At 38.4% G+C, this 22,690-nt stretch overlaps 3 protein-coding genes across 3 annotated transcripts; 1 reads left to right on the forward strand and 2 right to left on the reverse strand.

Annotated features, from left to right (window-relative positions):
- Positions 1-661: 661 nt before the first annotated feature.
- LOC147863991 (protein TONNEAU 1a-like) lies at positions 662-4,646 on the forward strand. Its single transcript, XM_087319624.1, has 8 exons — positions 662-943; positions 1,875-2,007; positions 2,324-2,412; positions 2,491-2,607; positions 2,945-3,108; positions 3,201-3,283; positions 4,062-4,103; positions 4,391-4,646. The coding sequence occupies exons 1-7, from the start codon at positions 857-859 to the stop codon at positions 4,076-4,078; spliced, it is 690 nt and encodes a 229-aa protein (XP_087175750.1). The 5' UTR covers positions 662-856; the 3' UTR covers positions 4,079-4,103; positions 4,391-4,646.
- A 2,332-nt stretch (positions 4,647-6,978) lies between these two features.
- Positions 6,979-9,343, reverse strand: LOC147863992 (pentatricopeptide repeat-containing protein At1g06140, mitochondrial-like). Its single transcript, XM_087319622.1, has one exon. It carries the CDS (start codon positions 9,320-9,322, stop codon positions 7,397-7,399), a length of 1,926 nt encoding a protein of 641 aa, XP_087175748.1. The 5' UTR covers positions 9,323-9,343; the 3' UTR covers positions 6,979-7,396.
- Positions 9,344-12,276: 2,933 nt separating this feature from the next.
- Positions 12,277-16,410, reverse strand: LOC147863993 (putative receptor-like serine/threonine-protein kinase At4g34500). Its single transcript, XM_087319621.1, has 7 exons — positions 15,295-16,410; positions 14,853-14,957; positions 14,494-14,619; positions 13,781-13,951; positions 13,211-13,340; positions 12,762-12,971; positions 12,277-12,649 (listed from the first exon to the last, which is right to left on the reverse strand). The coding sequence occupies exons 1-7, from the start codon at positions 16,326-16,328 to the stop codon at positions 12,368-12,370; spliced, it is 2,058 nt and encodes a 685-aa protein (XP_087175747.1). The 5' UTR covers positions 16,329-16,410; the 3' UTR covers positions 12,277-12,367.
- Between the last annotated feature and the right edge of the window lie 6,280 nt (positions 16,411-22,690).

The following is a 22,690-nucleotide window of genomic DNA, read 5'->3' on the forward strand; positions in this document are numbered from 1 at the left end:
GAAGAATTAGAAGAAGAAGATGGTGATGATGTGATGAAGATCCCAATCAAACGAACCTTAGAAGCTAAAACAAAAAGAAGAAAAGGAAAATCCTTCTCTCTATTTATTTATTTATTTATTTATTTCATTCACGCTTCTTAAAGACGGTCAAATAAAAATGTGATTGCATTAAATGAAGTAATAAATAAATATCTCAGAAAATGCAAAAATGTAAGTAGAAAATAAAAATTGAGGGTTTATAAAACAAAGAAAATAAAAAAAAGAAACGAAAATGAAGACAAAAAAGAAGAAAAAATAAATAAATGAAACGATGGAACAAGCAAAAAAAAAAAAAAAAAAACAAGTAGAAGAAAACATAAAAGTAGACAAAATAATAAATAAAGAGATAAAGGGATAGATGAAAAAAATGAGTAGGTACTTAAATAGATAAATAAAATATAGAAAGTTTAATAATCAAATAGTAAAGTAGAGATAAGTAATTAAATAAATAAACAGTAAATAGATAGATAAATAGTGAATTGATAAATAGTTCATTATGTAGATAAATAGTTAAATAAATAAATAAAATAAAATAAAAATAAGGAATTAAAATAAACAGATAGATGTATGTAAATTATGATCTCCCCGCGTCGAAGGCAAATACAAAAAACGCAGAAAGAGAGAGAGAGAGAGCGAGAAACGCCATCGCTAGAGAGAGAAGAAAAACACAGTGATTATTTCCAGAGAGAGAGGGACAGAGATAGAAACACAGAGACTACGATAATACTATAGGGTAGGGGCTCCAGAGAGAGAGAGAGAGGGGAATATCTCCACAGAGAGTGAGAGAGAGAGAGAGATCTCCTCCATCTCCATCGCCATGGACGAGTATGCAAGAGAGATGATGGACTTGAAGACGCTCGTGACTCGCGTTTTAGAGAAGAAAGGAGTCCTTGCCAGAATCCGTGTAAGTTCTACCTCTTCCTCTGAATCACTCTTGCTCGACCTCCATTCAATCGATATTCATTCAGCTCATTTATCTCGTTCATTCGATCTGCGGTTCTTCGAAAAACGAAACAGCAAAATAACTCTGCGTGCTAGTCTTGGATCTGCATTTCTGCAAATTCGCATTTTATTTTGCTCGTGTTTCTGCTTCATTGCTTACAGGAATGGCGTCGTTCTTCGTCTTCTGATTCTCTTCCTCACCGTTGTATGCATGATTCACTGCAGAATCTGAGTAAATATTTAGTTTATTTTATCACTCTCTTCCTCAACTTCATTGCATTCTTGCAATTTCATCCACTGTTTACAAATGGAGCTTTCCTTCTTTTTCTCTCACGTTTTCCTTATCATTGTAGGATTCACTGTTTTTTTCTAAAAATGAAGGCATTTCGTGCCACAATGTGGGGAATGCGTTCTCGCTCTTTCTCACATTTCATTTCTTCACTTCCATCCAACTTATCGATCTGCCTTTTCTGCAAATTCCTTTTTTTTGTTTGCTTTTTTTCTTTTCTTTGCAGCAGCTCTATCTCATTGTTTGCAAAATTCGAGTCTTCTTGTTTTCTTATCCTCCTGGTCATGTTTTTTATGCACGGTTCACCACAGAATCTGGTAGGTGTTTCTTTCTCCTGCTTAACTTCATTGCTGCATTTCCGCAAATTTGTTTTGGTTTGTTTTTTCCCCTTATTTTTCATTCTGCTTTGCTGTATTTCTATCGTCTTGTTCACAAAGTTGGAGTTCTACGTCTTCTCCTCATTATCTATTTATCCATGATTCACTGCAGAATTGTTTTTCTCTTTCTTACCTTCATCGCATGCTTTTCTGTTCCGTAAGCATCTTTACCATTTGTTTATTGGGAATTACTTCTTCCCTTAATGCCCTCTCTCATTTTTACACAGGCAGAATTAAGAGCGAACGTCTTTGCAGCAATTGAAGAAGAAGACAGAGGTTTAGAGAATGAAGAAAATCCAGCTTTTGCTTTATTAGGAGCATCCAATGCACGTGCCAAGGAGCTTCACTCATCCCCCACAGGTATGAATTACCATTTTACATAAAGATCCAGATGTACTAATGCAGCCTGGATAAACCTTTGCTGGAATTTAAGCATAGAGGAAATCTCCCAAATACCCCCGAGTTTTCTTTATTTCCCAAAGTTTTCATTATTTCCCTTGAATACATCGTTCTATCAAGATAAGATTTATATCTATGAACATGTCAGGACATGTTACTGAACCGTAATCTGTTTCTCTCTATGTAATTCGTATGTATATATCATTATGCATTGACATGTTATAATGTTGTAGACTAGTTTGCGATGCTTACTGGTGAAGTTGTGCTCTTTCTGCAGGCAAACTTTTGACAGCCCTTATCTGTGACTACCTGGAATGGGGCCATTTGGAACATACCTTGAAGGTTTATCTACCTGAATGCAATCTGGTAGTATAAGATATTCAAAGGCTTTTTGAGTAATCACTAATTCATTTATGTATAACATGACAAAATTTTGTCTCTCAGCCTAGAGGATTTTGGAAATCGGAGCTAAAAGAAAAATTTGGCCAAACGACAGATTCAGGAGTAGGCAAAGATATGCCTCTATTAGTGGACATTGTTGAATCATACTTAAAGCAAGAGGTATATGTCTATCTCTGTAAAAGGTGCCAATGTCATGCCTCTATTGTTTGAGATTGTCGTATCACATTATGAAAAGCAAGGGATATAGTTTCTAGCTAAAATGTGCAAGTAAGGAACTGCACAAACAGGATCTGGTTAGAGATGTTGGGTCTTAGTCTAAAATGGTTGTTAATGTGCAGAGAACCTTTTTTAGCACTTATAAATTATTTGTTTTAATGGTTTTGAGTTTAAATTTCTAGATAAGCAATAATTCTCTACCTTTTCATTTGAATTAACAAGAAGAAAGTTTCATAAACAAGTCTGAATTGTAGAATCTTTTTGTTGGTCACTTAAACAGCAACAAAGCTCGACATCAAATCTGACTGGGAGCTTTGCAAAATTAGCAGTACGACGAACTGCACAAGTTAGTCCTGCTACTCCTGATGATTCACAAGTGGATATAGACAAGAACAATTCAAATAGAAGACCATCATCAGCCTCTTTGACAGGTCGTAGAGGAGGGTAAGTTGTGTCCGTTTATCCTTAAATGGGATTCTATGTCTATCGGACGTTATTGTGTTAAGTTAAAACTAAGTGATGATGTTGTTTGGTAGGTTGACACCAATTGGTCAAACACGCAATGGATTACCTCTTTCTAAAAATTATTCTAATGATCAGAATGCAGCAGAAGACTCAGGTTTAGGGTTTTTTGCTATACTTTCTGTTGAATACATTAGTCATAGACATACATCGGGATATGCCTATGTGCTATATGTATACTGTATTTTTTCTGTTTAGATTTAATAATATAAGATAATGATGTCCGTACAGATGCCTGTATACTTACATACAATGTATTTATGCCTGCAATCTAGAGTTAATCTCAAAGTGAATAAATGTCCTACACAATTTAAGAAAATAAAAGGTAATTTACATGGTGTAGCTTTGTTGGCTGATGTGCCCTTGGTTTAGCAATGCCAAGCTATTTATAGGGGCTCTGGTTTTAATGACAATTTTATGAGTTCTCAAGCCAAAGAAACGGGCAAAAGTTAAAGAGTATTCAAAAAGATGCTGAGTTCTGGTTTATATAGACCTTAGCCTTCAAGGCAATTTATGGGTTCACAAACTTATGAAATATAACAATTAATGGATCCAAATTTCAAGGTAGTCTGTACTGAAATGGTTGGTAAGCAAGATGTCTTCTACTGATGTATGAAAACTTTAAAGTTTACGAGCCATTGAGACTCTTGGACACAAACTCCATTGAGACTCTTGGAGAAGTAAATTATATCAGTCGAAGTTTGATTGATGGCCAAGTTGATGGTGGTATGATCAATATGGATATTCTGCCCTTTGAAAAAAAATGGAACTGTGAATACAAGCCAACATATAAACTGTTTCTGGAGGTATAAAGATTCTCAATTGAATATTCAACTCTGTATTGATTAGTACTTTTGCTTGTGATCTTTTTGCAGCCAAAGGACAACATTAACTTCATATAATAACGCCTCTCTTGAGTAAGTTTCCTACATTCTCTTTTTAAAATCTTTTGCGTTTGAATGATGCAAGTATGGGCAATATGTTTTTGAAGTTTGTTTGGGATTCAAGTATATCACATTTGCTCGGTACAAGGACTTTCGTAATATGCATTTATGGGTGACAAATCTAGTTTTCAGTAGACAATATCAGGAATGATATCAAGTATATGGAGGCTAGTTCTATTGTGGGGACTTTGTAGTAATTACTGAGAATGTGTTACCATTTATCTTTGATACTAGTAACAACCACAATGTGTAATATGCAGGAGTGTTGAGGAGATTGTTGTAGAAGAAGATTCAGCTTTTGAGAATAAAAGCTGCTCATTGACATAAGGTAGTTGTTTCTTCTGCTTAGGAAGTTCGACAAATCTGTTGTATTATTGGAACATAGAAAATCTTTGAGTGTGTGAGTATTATGCGTGTACTAGTAAATTTAAATACGCTACTAACCACTAACTATCAAATTATGTGTTGTCTTTCTTTAGGATATATTAATATATGTTATAATAGTATTATTCTTAATTTGCTTGGTAGGGTAATGAATGGTCAAGGTATGTGATGCTGCTTTAGCATGTATTGCTAGAGAAGCAAAGTAAGAATATATAGGTATATATTCTTATTTTGGTTCATCGGGTAATAAGTGAATGCTCATTTGGTGTGTAGTGGTCCAATCTTTTGGTTTATGGAATGTAATTGCCATTTTTTTGGTGATGTAAGCGTTTTGGTGCTTCATACCATAAATTTATAAGACTCCAAATTTTTGGTGTTTTGGAATTTTCTCAGTAAGTGTAATATGGAAAATCTACATGCATTGTGAATTTTCAGTTTTTTTTTTAATATTTTGATATCTCAATTAGTTCCAAGTCCAATAGTGATTTTGCTGATCAATTCAATTGCTATTTTAATTCTGCAAAAGGTATACATGTATGTGATGTTTCAATTAGTTGCAATCACTTGTTTGGTCGATAAACTTGGGATGATATTTCATTCAATTAGTATGTCAATGTTTGAATTGGTTATATATAGTTGATCTAGGATGATTTTGTATATATATGAATTGAAAATCTATTTTCATGTGCAATGATTTAGGCACCTTTTTTTACTGACTTTATGCCAAACTTTGTTTTTCTGTTGTAATCTGTTTGTAAAATATACGAAGGTTTAGGTCTAAAGCTAACCTGTTTTTAAGTAATGGAACAATATGCAAATATATATATGTCAGGAAATGATCTATTCTTTCAAAACAATTGTGAAAAGGAATGAACATGGCTAATGCAATTTGAGGGTACATACAATAGCATCACAGTTCTTGTTGATTTGTTAACTATACAAAACTGTGTTGTATAATACCGGATCGTTATCTCAATTTGAACTCTCAATGCCTCCTGAGCAAAGCCATTTGTTATGGCTGCTGAAGAGACCTTTGTGACATATCTCCTGATGCTAGAATGAAAAATTCATTGAAAGAATTACCAAAATGAAAATGGGAATAAACACTGAGCTATTATTTGTATTTTGGAATGGGAATATATCTCTTGCTTTTGAATTCTCATTAAAGGGTGCCTAAAGATTTTCTTCAGACAAACTCAAAGCCAGAATGGATGGTTCTGGATGTATTACCATTACTTCTGCCTGGGTTAAGACCAATAATTGAACTATATGAAGGTGAGTTGATTACCTCAGATTTTAATGAGCTTCACAGAAAGATAATTCATCAAAATAATACTCTTATAGATATTCTATCAGGCAGTGAATTTACACCAGAAGGATTGATTATTTGTCAAAAAAGGCTCGTTTAATAAGCCATGAATGCCCTTATAGGTAATGGTATAACTGATATTTTTTGGGGACAATTCCATATTACAATTTGATGAAGGAACCCTAGGCCATCCTTGGGGGAATGCACCTGGCACTGTAACTAACATAGTGGCTTTGGAGGTTTGTGTTCAAGATTGTGACAAAGGCTGTGATCTTGCTTGTGATGGTAATTAGATTATTTGTGAGGCTGGTAACTGGAGTCCCGAACTAGCTGCTGCTTTTGAAGTATGGAAAGAGATCAAATTTGAGTTCAATCAATGCCCTGTTATCCATTTTCATAACTCTTTGATATGACTAAGTGATTCTGTGGAATCCATGGAATGGGCATGGGATATCAGGAGAGAATCTATCTTTACCATACCCCTTCTGTATATATGGAAATAAATTGGTTGCTCGGACGAAGGCACATGGTACTGGATCATTGATCTATGGGTTCAATCCTCCATCAATTCAAACTCTAAAGTAGAGGGTGGAGCGAGGATAGGCAGATTAGATTAAATAAAGGATTTACTCTGGCCTCTTAATTGTGTCCTATGTACAGTCTTTTTTGAAACCTTTGAACAATTAGCAAAAGGTTTTCAACATTACACCATTACACCCTAGACAGAAAGGTTTTCACCAGTACATAAACACGGGTACGAAGGCCCAATGAAATTGAGTAATGTGGTGATCTCTTATACTTGTGAGGACCATGAAGGCTTTTGAAACTGAATCTATTTTTACATTTTATTGATAGAGAGCAAAGTGTCAGCCAGTCACCATGTTAAAACATAATTTGCATATGGAATAAGTTTTTATTTGACATGACCACTATCATTAATTATTGCATCCATCATTGTACCTCCCCTGACTTGATCCATGTTTTGTGTGTTCGATGTATTATCAACCATTCATATCCTTTCTCACATATATATGGGTTCATAAAAGATCCCAGAGCTAGATGTAGCTGTGTACGCCCCAAATTAGTGCTCCTCTGCATCCTGGGTCTAATATTTGCACAAAAGTCAACATAAAGCAAAATGTTGATTGATGTAACATATTGCTCATTTCATTCAAGTAGAGGTAGAAATGCGTAATGGAAATTGGGTAGCTCTATTTCACCCCTGTAGCATTGCCAATATTATTCAAGCATTCCCTTGGGGACTCTCATTCAAATTTCAAACCATGGTCCATAGGTATTATGGAGAGAACTCCCACAATATATGTATGGAGATGCAGTAATTAGATCTATACCCTGTATTTTGGGTCATTCCCAATGGAGTATGAAGATATAATCCAGGGTAGAAAAAACACTTTTAAGGTCTTCTTAACCCCTAAAAAGAGAGAAGAAAATAATATGTTAAACTTCAACTGTAAGAGGCCACTAAGATCCAAATATGTTATATAACCCTGAACCCTTCAACTTTATGTTTAAATTCAATCCAGGCTTCTTCCATGAGAAATTGAAACTCCATCTACATATATGCATCAGAATATATACTTGACATTAAGGCAAAGCCTGGCCCACTCGGATCTAGCATAGAGAGATACCCAAAACATTCTCTTCCCAAGTTCACATTGCCATATGTTTTACATGCAGCAAGTAATGATGTCCATCCTGTAATGTTGGTGATAATAGTTGGAACAGATTGGAGTAAATGTGCAGCTTCTTTAAGCTGACCAGTGCTACCAAGAAGGTCTATCATGCAAATAAAGTGCTCAAGCTCTGGACTCATGGAGTGGTTTGCAGTCATGGACTTGAAATTTTTGTATGCCTCTTCTACCTCTCCAGCATGGCTGCAAGCTGAGAGAATGCTAGTGTAAATGGTACTATTTACATTGATGCCCTCCCTCTCCATGTCCTCCAGGCATTGGTTGGTTAACCTCCAATCTGCGTTCTGAGCATGCCCTGCCATTACAGCACCCCATAGGACAACATTCTCTTTCAGGGATTTGTCCAATGAATCCCGAGCATCCTCATTGCTTCCACATTTTGCATACATGTCTGTAATAGCTCCCTGCATGATTATGTCCATATGAATGGTTTCAATTATCTCGCTATGTACCAGCATGCCCTGCTTTATGGCTCCCATGTTTCCACAAGCTTTTAAAACGCACACAAATATTATTTTATCTGGCTTAATCCCCTCATCTCGCATTTTTACAAACATCTCAATGGCAAGAAGCCCTTGCCCCTGCTCTATACAACCGCCAATTATAGCACCCCATGAGACCACATTGCGAGCTGGCAAATCCTCAAATACTTGATAGGCCTCTTCTAAGCTCCCACATTTAGCATACATGTCCACAAGTGTGCTTCCCACAACAACATCGTACTCAACCCAGCCTTCTTCCGCCATCTTACGGTGTATCCGTTTACCTTGCTCTAGGTTTCTTATGTTGCCACAAGCTTTCAAAAGACAGGGTAAAATGATTTGATTGGGCTTTACACCCTCCCTCTCCATTTGGTCATAAAGCTCAAGGGCTAACTCACCCTGCTCATTTTGAGCATAGCCAGTAATCATTGCACCCCAAGTAACCACATTTCGATTGACAAGCTTGTCAAATAACCTGTGGGCACCCTCCAAATGGCCACATTTGGCATACATATAGACAAGAGTGTTGCTCAAAACGACATCAAGGTCCAATTCAGCACGAACTACCATATCATGTATAAGCATTCCCTCAGTGAGAGCTCCAACACTGCCACAGGCTTTGACAACGCATAGTAATACAACCTTATCTGGGAGTACATCTTCCTGGCACATTGTCTCAAATAGATGAAGAGCTGAAAGGCCACAATTATGGTAGACATAGCCATCTATCATGGCTGCCCACGAGACAGCATTCTTATTTGGCAACTTTTTGAATGCTTTCTCTGCTTCGAGAAGGCTTCTGAGCTTAACATACATGTCCACGATGCTGCTTCCGATAACCACGTCTGATTCACAGCCATATTGAATTATGGACCCATGAAAAGCTTTTCCATAGTCCAAAGATCTAATGCTTGTGCATGCCTTAAGAAGGGTTGGGAAAAGGAACTTGTTAGGTCGTATAATACCCTCCCAGCACATCTCCTGAAATAGTTCCAGAGCTCTATCACCATGGCCATGGACAGAAAATGCTGAGAAGATGGCATGCCATGTGACCACACAAGGGTTGAGGGCCTTGGCAAAAACAAGGCTTGCTTCAAACAAGCTTCCAAATGAAGAAAAAAGGCGGATGAGCCCATGTCTTTGACTTACCAGTGATAGGGGATTTTGGTGTATTTCCTGAAGGCTGATAATGATGCAATGGGCATGCCTAGCACAGGATAAGTCTTTCTGATTTATTATATATTCTTGCAGGTATTTGCTATGGGATGAACAGTCTAGATGACCTCTTAGGAACCTCGTGAGCATCACACATTCTCTCTCTCACTCTCTCTCAGGGAGGAGCACCTAGACGTTACCTCATATGAGAGATTTTGTTTTATGAGGAGCCATGAGACCAAAATCATAACATTTTCACGTAATATTTGTGAAACGTAATTAGTGACTGATTCTCATTGTTCAAGAACTTTACTAATGAATGAATGTTGCAATGACATTGAGAGAAATTCATGCACGGATTGGTTTTAGTCCAAGATGGGTGGGAAAGCATATGTATGTGGATGTAATCAAAGGCATTGTGTTCGATCGTGATACTTAAGACTCTTGAACTTGTTTAAAGCAAGACGTGTATAGTGGACGAGTCCGATAATTTGTGTGCCAATGTCTTGTCTCAAATCGAAGTGAGCATGAACTAAATCATAAGGAACGATGGTTTGGGTGACATACAACATGATAGGCTCTAATATCTGTATTGGTGTCTAGTTTTCTTGTTTCTTGAAGAAATGGTTTTGTAGTGAGGCACAAAATATGTAGTATGATGTGTGAAGTGTGAGCCTTTTCGAATGTCATGATACATTAGCATTGCAAAAAGGCCTCATTTACTAAGGAATCTATTAATGTATCATGAAGCTAATGTCTTGCATCCTATCTTCCAAACCATTTTTTTGTATCTTGCAACCAAAAGGAAGAAGAGGCCGAAATCCGGGTGTTCGAGAGAAATCACAAACAATAGGAAAAGTGATAGGTTTCCCAAAGCTCCATGGGTCATGGGTTCAACCCCTAATTCCAAAGTGACATCTTGTAAATTAAAAGATATGTAAGGAGTAATAGAGCGATGAGAAAATTAGGTTTAAAACCCAAGACATGGTGTTGGTTGTGTAACAACTTATCAATATGGCAAGTTAATTACAATGAAAAAAAAAGATAGATAGCTATTTTTAATGTCAATAGAGTGGGGTATTCATACTTTGAAGTACAAAAGTTATCTTGATGTGTGTCTCTCTCCTAAGATATTCATACTTCGAAGTACCAAGTCTCAATGTGTGAATAAGTCATACACATATGAGGCTCAACCTTCTAGGTGTTCTCTTTAGTGTCACCCTCAAGTCATCAGCCCCTCGTATTATATCATCATAGCTTTCACAAATTGCACTATATGCGGATGTAAAAAGCAAGTGATATTCATCCTCAACTAGCTCTTCCTTGCATACCTTACATTGCCTTTACATTTGTTTGATTTTAATTCCATAATGCAACTTCAATACCTAGGTTGTGTGATCGAGTTTAGGGCTCTACAAGTTAATACTCATGTTAGTAGTGAGGTAAATGTTGAATACAATCAATAGGCCTTATATAGAACCTAACATTCAGGATTGCCTTATATAGAACCTAATATTCGGGATTGATGTTTGCAATGTAATATTCTACTTTTGTCTTTTTAGCATATTTCCACTTCTTCCTTAGTAGGCCCATTAATCTTTCCTCGATAACTACATATTTCATAGCATCACTTGAAAGCTCTAGGGTCACAACGATGAGGACACTCCTACACAATTATAAAATGAATAAAGAGGGGTGGACTTGTGCATATTGGATTTCAAGCACCCTTTGCTAGAGGAAAGAGTCAATAGAATATCATCTACCTTGAATATCAATAATATCTCTTCTTACAAATAATAAGGATAGTGACCACACATGGGCATGATGCATGCCCATTACTTGTGTCTTCAATTACTTGGTTGAACATATTACCTCAACACATTAAGCTCTTCATGCCATTATGATTTACATCTACCAACAATATCTAAACTACACATTGAAGGATGATGTTGGTGTTTCTCTTATGACATTAGTGATCAAAGCATGTCTTCACCATCTTTGTCCAAGCTAACCTTTACATTGCAAAGAGAAAAATTGGACACCAATGTAAACTAACATAGTTTCTCATAAGATAGCAAAGGGAACACTCCTAGCCCAATGATGGATTGTTAAAACACTTGACTATCCTCAACTAATAAACTCAAACTATCACCCAATCGTAATGCCACTACGTATACTAACCTCCAAGCATTGACATGAATCCCAAATTGTACAAGTTGAACCCAGATCCACACTTTTTACTTGAATGATGTAGGGGTCCGTTTTTTACTCTGATGAAGCAAGCTCAATTATTCACTCATGTTGATTTTCTTATCTTGTTTTATATTCCTTCATTTCTTAGCCAATATCTTGGTATCTAGGGGCATTATGCAATTGCTCTACCTACATGCCTATTCCTTTCCCTAGGGCCTTAATCTCTAATAGTATTTACGTTTAAGAGACACCTACATCTAGATCACCAAGTCGGGGATACTTCTATGAACTTATTTGTTGGCCCTAACCTTCTAACTCTATGGCTGTGAGAATATATTTCTTTTTTACACAACTCCATATTCTTTAGTTTTTTCCGTGCTCAATTGAGATTTCATGCATAGAAGCTTAAACATTATGAAATTAGGTGGTTGCAACTCCACGATTGGTTCAAAGAATATGTTGAAGCTTGAACATGTCTAATTCATGTACTCTTCCCTTTAAACGTTCTAATATCATGTGTGCATTGGTGGTTGTATGAGACGTGTACTTGGCAACACCAATTATCACAAGTTCGGTTCAAAGCATGAGCGTCTAAATGTGTGGATCATAGAATGCATGACCCTCTAAATGCATGGGGTTCAAAGCATGCGCATCTAAATGTGCGGATCATAGAATGCATGAACATCTAAATGTGTGGTCTTCCAATATGTGTTGCACCCGACTCTCTAAACGTATGGAGTCTTCCAATGTCTGTAACGAGAGTAACCGATGTGTTGCGTGTGCATACATAAATCCAAACCTCCAATTTTAGAGATGGAGGAACATTGCAAATCGAAAACTAATACCTCTTCTATGTACATGATTCAGTTTTTTTAAGAGATTCGGATAAATGTGCCAATGAAATGTATACACCTCCATATGCCAAATCCTCTCATGGAAATAAATACAACGAGAATAACGGTGGTGGTTCATATACTAAGAACTTGCTAAATACTTCAACAACTACCCTTCCTTCATATCCTGGGCCCTTGATTGGTGTAAGACGATAGCATCCTCATGATGTTCTTCCGATGGAGCTTTGCATTTCCCACTAGTCATGTTTCTCCTTGTTTCTACATCTATGGGAGTAGAAGCTACTATTTGAGAATATTTCTTCATATGGGTACTAGTATTGGTGCCAGTAGGAGCTACTATTTGAGAAGATTTCTTCATATGGTTACTAGTATCGGTGCCAATATGAGTATTATTCCTTCGAAGGGAGCCGTACATGTTCTTCCGATCCATCTTATATGTCAAAAGGCAGAAAATAGTCACTTCTATTAGAAAAAAAGGGCAACTTACAAACCATTTAGTCTTCAAATTGCAATTGCATTCAGAACCATGTCTTATATATTACCTCTTGGAATGGATAATTGTCATCCTCCAACAAATGCAGTACTTGACCCATCTTTGGTCGTTTGTACACATCCGAATCCACACATTGTATAGCTATGGCTAAGACTTGCTTCAAGGTTCTTAACGGTGGTTTTACATCCATCTTTGGATCTAAAACATCCTCGGATTGATGATTCGTCACCATTGATTTCAACCATTCCACCAAATTGACCTACAATACATAAATAAAAAATTTGATGCAAATATTGGCTATATGTGCCTGTAATTCAACTATGCAAGCTTGTCATAAATTAGATTGAACCTAATGACAATACCAAAACTGGTGGAATATTTGGGGATTAATTAAGGAAGCAATGAGAGTAATAATGTGTATGTGCCTCCAAAAAGTATTATACACCATTGTGTATCCAACAGAAAAATGAAGCCATAACTACATCACTGTTTTTATACCTCTCTAGAAGGCCTCCTAAAATCTACAGGAACTCGTCCTGTAACCACTTCCATAAGAAGCACCCCATAGCTATAGACATCGCTTTTCTCTGTTAACATGCCGGTAAGCGCATACTCTGGAGCAACATACCTGAGCACAAAACAACATATCATGTCTCCAATTGGTGTCTTTTAATTAGGTCAATAGTAGTAATCCCCATAGCTACAAAAATATCATATCCCATCAAAGGTCAGAATACATATTTCTATACCTACAAACATATCATCTCCCAAACCAAGTCAAAATAAGTATTCGATAGCTATAAACGTATCACATCTCAAAATTAGGTCAAAATAGACACCCAAAAGCACCAAAAACATATCATATACTAAATTAGGTTTTCTCCCTACCCTTTAAGTTAGGTTTTCAAAGCAGCCTCTCCTTTTCTTTCTCCCTCTACTAACAGTTTGAAAATAATGATAAACATCAACTTGGAAACCAATGGGAGGGGTTTTGTTTTCCTTTCTTGCATCTAAAAACCAGATTGCATCCTTTTAGCCACAAGACACTGTGAAAATGTAGCTCCTTACCCAAAAGTGCCCATGACCCTTGTGGTGACATGGCTATTTTCTGTTCCTAAAAGCTTTGCTAGCCCAAAATCAGCAACTTTCGGATTCCACCGGTTGTCTAATAGGATATTACTGGACTTTATATCACGGTGCACTATTTTTGGCTCCAATCCCTCGTGTAAATAAGCCAATCTGTATGCAAAGAACTCTCTCTCTCTCTCTCTCTCTCTCTCTCTCTCTCTCTCTATATATATATATATATATATATATATATAAACCATAGTATGAACCATACGTGCATTCGCATTCGAGAATGTTTCAAAATTATATTTATTTATGCAAAATATAGGAAATTAACCTAGATATAATCATGTGTTTTAAATACTTCAAAACTTTAGATTTACATTAAGCATTTTTATAATCATGTGTTTTAAATACTTCAAAACTTTAGATTTACATTAAGCATTTTTATAATCATGTGTTTTAAATACTTCAAAACTTTAGATTTACATTAAGCATTTTTATAATCATGTGTTTTAAATACTTCAAAACTTTAGATTTACATTAAGCATTTTTATAATCATGTGTTTTAAATACTTCAAAACTTTAGATTTACATTAAGCATTTTTTCATTCATGTTTGAGACAATTATGTAATCTAAACACACTAGATAACAACAACAACATTATTATTATACAAGCGTTCATTCAGATAAGACACAGAGTAGGGTATACGCTTTTGCTGTGCCAAGAACAATCTTCATTCGTATATCCCATGACAATGGTGGATAGTCACCTAATTTGACTCCATGCAGCCATTGCTCCAAGTTTCCATTATCAATGTACTCATAAACAAGTAACCTAGAAAAAGATGGAGATACAAACACATTCAATAGACAAATATCCATAAAAACCCAGTTAACAGACAACACGTTCAACAAATCCATTATATCTACACACAAAACAACTCCCAAACTTACAAAAAACAAAAAGTAGAAAATCCGGGTAAAGAAACACTGGAAAATAAAACCTTTTTTACCATAAAAGAAGAGACAATTACCATAAGTAAAGAAGAAAGATGGTAAAACTTTCACCTTTGAGAGCCTTCCATGCAATATCCGATCAAGCGAACAAGGTTCTTGTGTCGAACACGGCCTATGGCTGTGACCTCTCTTTTAAATTCTCGTTCAGCTTGCCCCCTGCATAAAAAGACACATCTTTTGCTTTGAAAATTTTATTGAGGAGAAGCCAACATCATTGAGTGACAATATGCACTTTATCACAGCTATTCACGATAGTTCACACTGATGATGAATGGATTATGGCTATTAATGTGAGCTAAAATCAATGAGTGTGTAGGAAGAGAGCTTCATGAAGAAGTCCTTCCTTCATATACAAAGATTTTCATGCCATCATAACTTATATAATGAATTGCATTTACAAAGTACCATAAGATTTCACACATGCTTGAATGTGTGGAAAGCTTTCAAACCTTAATAAAACAAAAAGTAGCTAAATATCCAAGTACATGCATACCTGTTATTAAGGAGGTTTTTCACTGCAATTCGAGTGCCATCCAGCAACTGGCCCCAATAGACAATGCCATAAGAACCCTCACCCAGAACATTCTCATAAGAAAAGGAGTTTGTGGCAATCTCAAGCTCTCTCAATGTATACCAATGGCCCCAACCAAGATGAGATACCCCCGGCATAGGAGAAACACACATAGGTAAAGATGAAGACCCAACACACTCAGGATTTTCTGATCCATTTATATTTTCTTTTACTCCTCGATCAATATGTCCATGGCTATCGATCATTATATGATCATTCATTCCAATAGGTGGTCGTTTCTTCATGTCAAATGGCCTTATTAATCCCTCTTGCCTGAATAATCCATTCTCATGTCTATGCTCTTGAAAAAATGGACTTAACCCATTATCATGTCCATGATTCAGATAGAACGGGCTTAATCTCTCTTTTCTGAATCTGTTCATTTCTCTATGATCTTGAAAGAAGGGATTAAATCCGTCTCTCCGAAATCCATTTTCATACATATAATCTTGTAGGTTTGGCGTTAACCTCTCTTGCCTCAATCCATTCACATCACTACTCTCTTGAAGGAAGGGGCTTAAACCTGGCTCTTGCTTCAATACTAACTCTTTCCTCTGTCCATGATCTTCTAAAGTTGGCCTTACACTATTATTACATCTATGCTCTTTCAGAGCTTTCTCAAGCCTTTGAGAAACACTGTAACCGTCTAACCCTCCTTCATCAATTCTATGTTTCACATCCTGCAAAGCATTACTTCTCAAGTTCCCATTAGCCAGGGCAATCCCATTCGATGGTATATTCTCTTGTTTCAAAGCAGACCTTGAAACTGGAACAGAACCTGGATTTCTTCCTATCAAAGACTTGCTCTTCTTATTCTTCTTTGAGGCCACCCATGATGAGAAGAAACACAGAATCACAATGAAAATAACTCCTATTCCAATGCAGATCAATATCCATAACTTCAAACCAAATACTATGGTTCTCTTTGAAAGGGCACTGTCTAGATCAATATCCATTCAGACCATGAATCCTAGAGTTCTCTATTTCAGAAAAATCATAAAGAAGTACCGAAATTCATAGAAATTCTCGTTTGAGAAAAGCCTCAAATCTGTATCCTCAACATTGACGCCTTGAATCCCTAGAAATATCTATTAAGAAGACCTTCAAATCCCTAAAAATCCATATGCAGAAAAATCAAAACCTTAGATATCTATATGCAGAAAATCAATGTAGAACTCTAAAATCCCACGTGCAGAACATTAAAAAGCCCGTAATCATGAAACCCCTCAAAACCCCACATTCCGGAAACTCTAAAATTTTCGCATTTAGAAAAAACCCATCAAAACTCTTAAAATTCTTATTAAAAATCCTGTAGTCAGAAAACCATCAAAACATTCAATCACTCGTATTACTACAGCCAAGCTGCTTCTTTTTCTTTGTCATAGCCTACCTTTCTGTAGAAACCTGAAGCAATACATATATGGATGTTTATATGTCGATTAGTTTTTGTCAAGAATCTTCGCCTTCAGGGTTATCTGATTCAGTGTTTTCATAAAGAGAGAGAGAGAGAGAGTTGCATGCAAAATCAAAACAAACAGACATAGAAGAAAAATGGAGCAGAGGACTATGAGTTGACAAGTGCAGTGAATTGAGATTAGAATAGAAGGTGGATAGTCTAAATCATACATATTTTTGTGATTATCTAAATTTGGTGGGCACTCACACAAAAGCTAATTGATTCCTTCCTTCCTTCCTTCATAGTATGTCCAAAGCTATTCTATATATATGCCCTTGTCCACCACAATAAGTTGTCCGGGGTTTATTGATTCGGTCGACAACATTCTTACACATTTGAATATATTGATAGATAGATAGATAGATAGATAGATAGATAGATAGATAAGACTCAACCTTTACACGATGCAATCTTGATGCCTATTACAATTACCAATAGAGAATTCTTCCATGTGAGCCTTACCATTCATCTTTCTGCAAAAGTCCAGTAGGGCTAGTGTGGGAGAAGCTCATATTTCCTTGGCAAATCAACTTATAGTTGGAAATAGGAACACTACGTCATGTGTGATGTACCATGTGACATGGAAGGCAAGGGATAATGAATCGATAAACCATATATACATATGTATATATAAGTACAATTGGATGTCATGTCTTTGTGGAACCTTTGGTGGTGGCGAGGATAGTTCCCACTTTGTTCGTGCTCTTTTAGGCTCTCTAAAAATTAAGTGTGGCGTTGTTGATGTTATGTATTCACCTAAGCATGGACAAGGATAAAGGTAGAAGAGGATTCCATCTCCTTTTCACAAATCTAATGTTATGATCTCCACACACTTTGCTCACACTCTTTCAATCAAATTCAAAAACATTGAATGTCTCATTTCTTTGATGAACTTGATTGCGTTATGTGTTTCAAATGAATGCCACATTGTTTCAATTCTTGGAAAATCAAATTATGATTTCCAAAATGGAATATTGTCTTGTGAGGCCCGGAAAAGGGAATAGAAATGTAGGGCAATCTCATGTATTGTTTATTTTCATTTATCACCTACAAAGATTGTAATATTGATTGGTCCATATAGTGCAACATATGGGTACCTTTCAATACACCCATTGGTTCACTTCTTGAAAGTGCGAGTGATTGGTATCAATCACAATGAAGAATTAACCTAGAACACTTGTTTTACATATAAGATATTCATCATTTTGAATCCAATACACGTTGCAAAACCCCTTCAGCGTAGGTTTGCATCTCCATTAAATTTAGGTTTGCGTCTCCATTAAATTCTGCACCCACTTGGATGAGAAAAAATGAATGCCTATGGATGAGCATGCATAAGTATACGATGCCACAAGTTACAAAAATTGTCGCATAATGTCTATTAGAAATTTAATTATAATGTAAGTAGTGTGAGGAAATGACGCTCGGCCACAACCGAGTCTTTAACAAGGAATAGAAGAAAACAGACTAAAACAGAGATGACGCAAGATGTTTACGTGGAAAACCCTAAATGGGAAAAAACCACAGGAGCCCACAGACTCCAACTATCACTATATGGGGAGGATTACAATGTGAGACTCAGAGGCAACGACCTCGAGCTCTATGTCTTCGCCAACCGGCGGTTACAACAGAAAACTCGTTTTGTATCTCTCTCTCTCTCTCTCTCTCTCTCTCTCTCTCTCTCTCTCTCTCTCTCTCTCTCTCTCTCTCTCTCTCACGCTCTATGTACAACGATACAACAACCACACTTCTGTGATTGCCCTAAGTCATATTTATACAAATATAGCCTCGGTAGGCTTACGCTAACATATTTACAAATATGTCCTTGGATCCGATTTGCACCGGATTCACCCGATCCGGCTCCTCTGATTCTCATCCGGATCCCATCCAGAGGGGCCGAATTCCGGCATGGGATTTCTCATTATTCTAATCCATCTTCGGCACGCATCCAACTTGTCAGTTGAAAGCACCTTGGTCAGCATATACGATCCGTTCTCCTTCGTGTGGATCTTCGTTAGCACGAAGTCTTGATCTTCTACCTTCTCCCGGAGCCAGTGATATCTCCTATGGATGTGCTTGGTCCGGGAATGGTAGGCCGCATTCTTCGCAAGGTGGATGACACTTTGGTTGTCGTAGTAGAGCCAGAATTCCTCCTGCAGGATCCCCAACTCTCCGATGAAGTCCTTCACCCATATTATGTCCTTGTCGACTTCCACGGCTGCCATGTACTCTACTTCCGTTGTCGACGGTGCAACGAGCTTCTGCGGCCTCAACTGCCATGATATTGCTCCCCCTGCATAAGTCATGATATATCCGGATGTAGACCGGTTGGTATCCACATCAGCCGACATATCTGAATCCATGAATCCGTCAAGTTGGGGTTTACCGGAGCCAAACCGGAGGCACATACTCGAGGTGCCTTTCAGATACCGGAGTATCCACTTGACCACGTTCTGGTGCTCTCTTCCTGGATTGCTCATGAACCGACCGACTACTTCGACAACATGTGCAATATCCGACCGGGTGCACACCATTGCGTACATTAAACTTCTGACGGCGGAGGCATATGGTATCTTCATCATATCCGACTTCTCTGCCTTTGTCTTCAGGCTCTGCTTTCCGGACAACTTGCAATTTGCCGGAAGTGTCGATCGACCGGTTTTGCATCCAACATGTTGAATCGTTGAAGCTTCTTCTTCCGGTCTCAGATGATGTGCATCCCAAAGATTTGTCTTGCCGGACCCAAGTCTTTAATGGAGAAGGTCCAGTTCAAGGCCTACTTCAGCATCCCAATTTTGGTTTGGTTTGGTTTGGTCTGATGATTAACATGTCATCCACATACAAAAGGAGTATCATGAAATCGCCTCCTTTGAATTTCTTCACAAACACGCAATGATCGGCTTGCGTTTTGTGGTACCCTTGATCGGTCATGAAGGAGTCGAACTTCCGGTACCATTGTCGGGGTGCTTGCTTCAATCTGTATAAGCTCTTCTTCAGTCGGCACACCAGATGCGCCTTCCCTTTCTTCTCAAATCCTTCCGGTTGATGCATGTAGATCTCTTCTTCGAGGTCACCATGTAGGAATGTCGTCTTGACGTTCAGTTGCTCTACCTCGAGCTCCATGCTTATCGCTATGTTCAATATCGTTCGGATGGATGTCATCTTTACTACCGGGGTGAAGATCTCGTCGAAATCCACTCCTTTACCAGTCCATACTCTCTATGGTGTGTCTCCTTCCAAGGGTGTCGAGGGTGACCTATTAATCATGTATGTTGTCATCAACGCCTCAACCCAAAACGTCTTAGGTAACTTTGTATGTGCTAGCATGCTTCGGACCTCTCCATTATGGTCTAGTTCATTCGTTCGGCCAACCCGTTCAATTCCGGCATCTTCAACACAGTAAATTCGAGTCGGATTCCCTTTGACCAGTGTCGTGAAGTTTCGCGTGTGTGTGTTACTTGGGCGGGACCACGGGGGTCTTCAACTAGGGAGCACGAAGGGATAGAGATGACCCAAGGTTTGCTTTACGACAATACTACTTCCTGACCCCTTCCCCAGCAAGGGCTTGTTGCCCCTTTTGTGGCACTGGTGCCTTTCGTTGATCATGACTCGTCAAGTTTTCAAGATCACCACACGAGCCAAGTGATCAAACGGGTACAAGCAAAGATGAGCACGCAAGATGAACGCACAAGGGGACAATAACACAAACACGAATGCTCGTACGTCTTTATGAGGAGGAGAGGTGCATGGGCACGCCCGAACACTCCCTTGTCAAAAGACGGTCGAACGTACAAGGAAGACACAAAACACACGCACAAATGCTCGTACGCCTTTATGAGGAGTAGAGGTGCATGGGCAAGCCCGAACGCTCCCTTATCACAAGCCGACCGAACGTACAAGGAAGACATAAACACACACACAAATGCTCGTACGTCTTTATGAGGAGGAGAGGTGCATGGGCACGCTCGAAACGCTCCCTCTTCACAAGACGGCCGAACGTACAAGGAAGACACAAACACACGCACAAAATGCTTGTACGCCTTTATGAGGAGGAGAGGTGCATGGGCACGCCCGAACGTTCCCACATCACAAGACAACTGAATGTACAAGGAAGACACAAACACACGCACAAAATGCTCGTACGCCTTTATGAGGAGGAGAGGTGCATGGGCACGCCTGAAACGCTCCCTTGTCACAAGACGGTTGAACGTCAAGGAAGACACAAACACACACCCAAAATGCTTGTATGCCTTTATGAGGAGGAGAGGTGCATGGGCACTCCTAAAACGCTCCCTCGTCACAAGACGACTGAACATACAAGGAAGACACAAACACACGCACAAATGCTCTTACACCTGTATGAGGAGGAGAGGTGCATGGGCATGCTCGAAACGTTCCCTCATCACAAGATGGCCGAATGTACAAGGAAGACAAAAACACACGCACAAATGTTTGTACACCTTTATGAGGAGGAGAGGGGCATGGGCACGCCCGAAACGCTCCCTCGTCACAAGACGGTCGAACGTATTAAGGGTTTGATTACAATGTGGCAACTTCTAATTAACCACAAGCTCAACAAAACATAAATATTAAATGCCCTTAGAGACAAAAGCAAATCCGAACACGGAGCACAAACACGACGAAGACGAACAGACGAGCACCACAAAAATGCCAACCCCTACGAACCACGACCACCCGAACGACAAGCACATGGGCTCACAACGTCGAACAGGGGCAAAGCAGCGTCGAACCAACAAAACTCAGGCTCACGAGCACCGTAAACGAGCACTTCGAGTGCCAACGCGAAGAAGACGAGCACGTGGCGATGAGGGAATGAAGGGGTAAGAGATGAAGAGAAATGGTGAAAAAGAATATGAAGAGCTAGAGGTCCAAAGGAAAAATGGCAATAGTCTCCTCCTCCCAAAATGTCCTCCCAAATGAGCCCTTGTCAACCTCCTTTTATAGGAAAAAAAAGAAAGGGGATCGCCAATTTTGTCTTCAATGAAAAAGGAATAAAATTCCTTAAATCACGCGGCATTGTAAGATTGGATTTGAACAATGCACCTCTAGTTAGAAGACAATGTGATTATCCGTTAGTCCATTAACTCCCTCTTAAATAATATATAATTCTATATCTACAAATTCAAAGCCTACCTCCCCTTTACTTTTTATCTCTCCTCTCTCTTACTTTTTACACGAGCTTTTATACCTCCTTTCCACCCTTTCTTTTCACTTTTCTTTTGAATGTGCACAATTAATTGCCTTTGTGTGCACACACATTGCACATGCATATTTTGACCCCTCCCTTTTCACCGATTTTTCCCAATCTTGAGCACGCCACATCACGACACCGGTAGTACTCCTCGAACTGCCCCTAGTATTCTCCTCCGTTATCTGCTCGAACCGCCCTCAGCTTCCGGCTGGTTTCTCTTCTTTCCACTCTTGCGTGGAGCTCCTTAAAGACAGACAACACCTGATCCTTCGTCTTCAACGGTGAGACCCACACTTCTGGTTGTGGTCATCTATGAATGTCACGAAGTACTACGATCCGGCATGTGACTTGGTGTCGACTTGACACACATCAGTATGCACTAGTTCCATTAGTGCATTCCGTCTCATTGGTGGTCTTGACCGGAAGGAGGTTCAGTTTTGCTTGTCGACCAAGCAATCGGTGCACTTATCAAGATGCACATCTTTCACCTCCGGAATGAGGTTATCTTCGGCAAATCTTCTCATCCCCTTCTAGCTCATGTGGCATAGTCTCTTGTGCCATAGCTCATCGACAGTGTCAGATGCTACGTTCACTTCTTCACGAAATATTCGAACCTGCATCAGGTACAGTGTGTTTATCTTCCGGGCTCG

Source organism: Azolla caroliniana, unplaced genomic scaffold, assembly GCF_043228905.1.
Source record: "Azolla caroliniana isolate FFs.n. ecotype wild unplaced genomic scaffold, voAzoCaro1.0.p SCAF_5, whole genome shotgun sequence".
Lineage (NCBI taxonomy): Eukaryota > Viridiplantae > Streptophyta > Polypodiopsida > Salviniales > Salviniaceae > Azolla > Azolla caroliniana.

Bases quoted from the DNA above. Each gene is read 5' to 3' on its own strand.
- LOC147863991 (XM_087319624.1), top strand. From the start codon at position 857: ATGGACGAGTATGCAAGAGAGATGATGGACTTGAAGACGCTCGTGACT. The intron at 2,413-2,490 runs GTAGTATAAGAT...TTTGTCTCTCAG, and splicing joins ATCTACCTGAATGCAATCTG to CCTAGAGGATTTTGGAAATC. The intron at 3,109-3,200 runs GTAAGTTGTGTC...GTTGTTTGGTAG, and splicing joins TTGACAGGTCGTAGAGGAGG to GTTGACACCAATTGGTCAAA.
- LOC147863992 (XM_087319622.1), bottom strand. From the start codon at position 9,322: ATGCTCACGAGGTTCCTAAGAGGTCATCTAGACTGTTCATCCCATAGC.
- LOC147863993 (XM_087319621.1), bottom strand. From the start codon at position 16,328: ATGGATATTGATCTAGACAGTGCCCTTTCAAAGAGAACCATAGTATTT. The intron at 14,958-15,294 runs GTATGCATGTAC...CTTTTTATGCAG, and splicing joins AAAAACCTCCTTAATAACAG to GGGGCAAGCTGAACGAGAAT. The intron at 13,952-14,493 runs GTATACCCTACT...CTTTGCATACAG, and splicing joins GTTCTTGGCACAGCAAAAGC to ATTGGCTTATTTACACGAGG.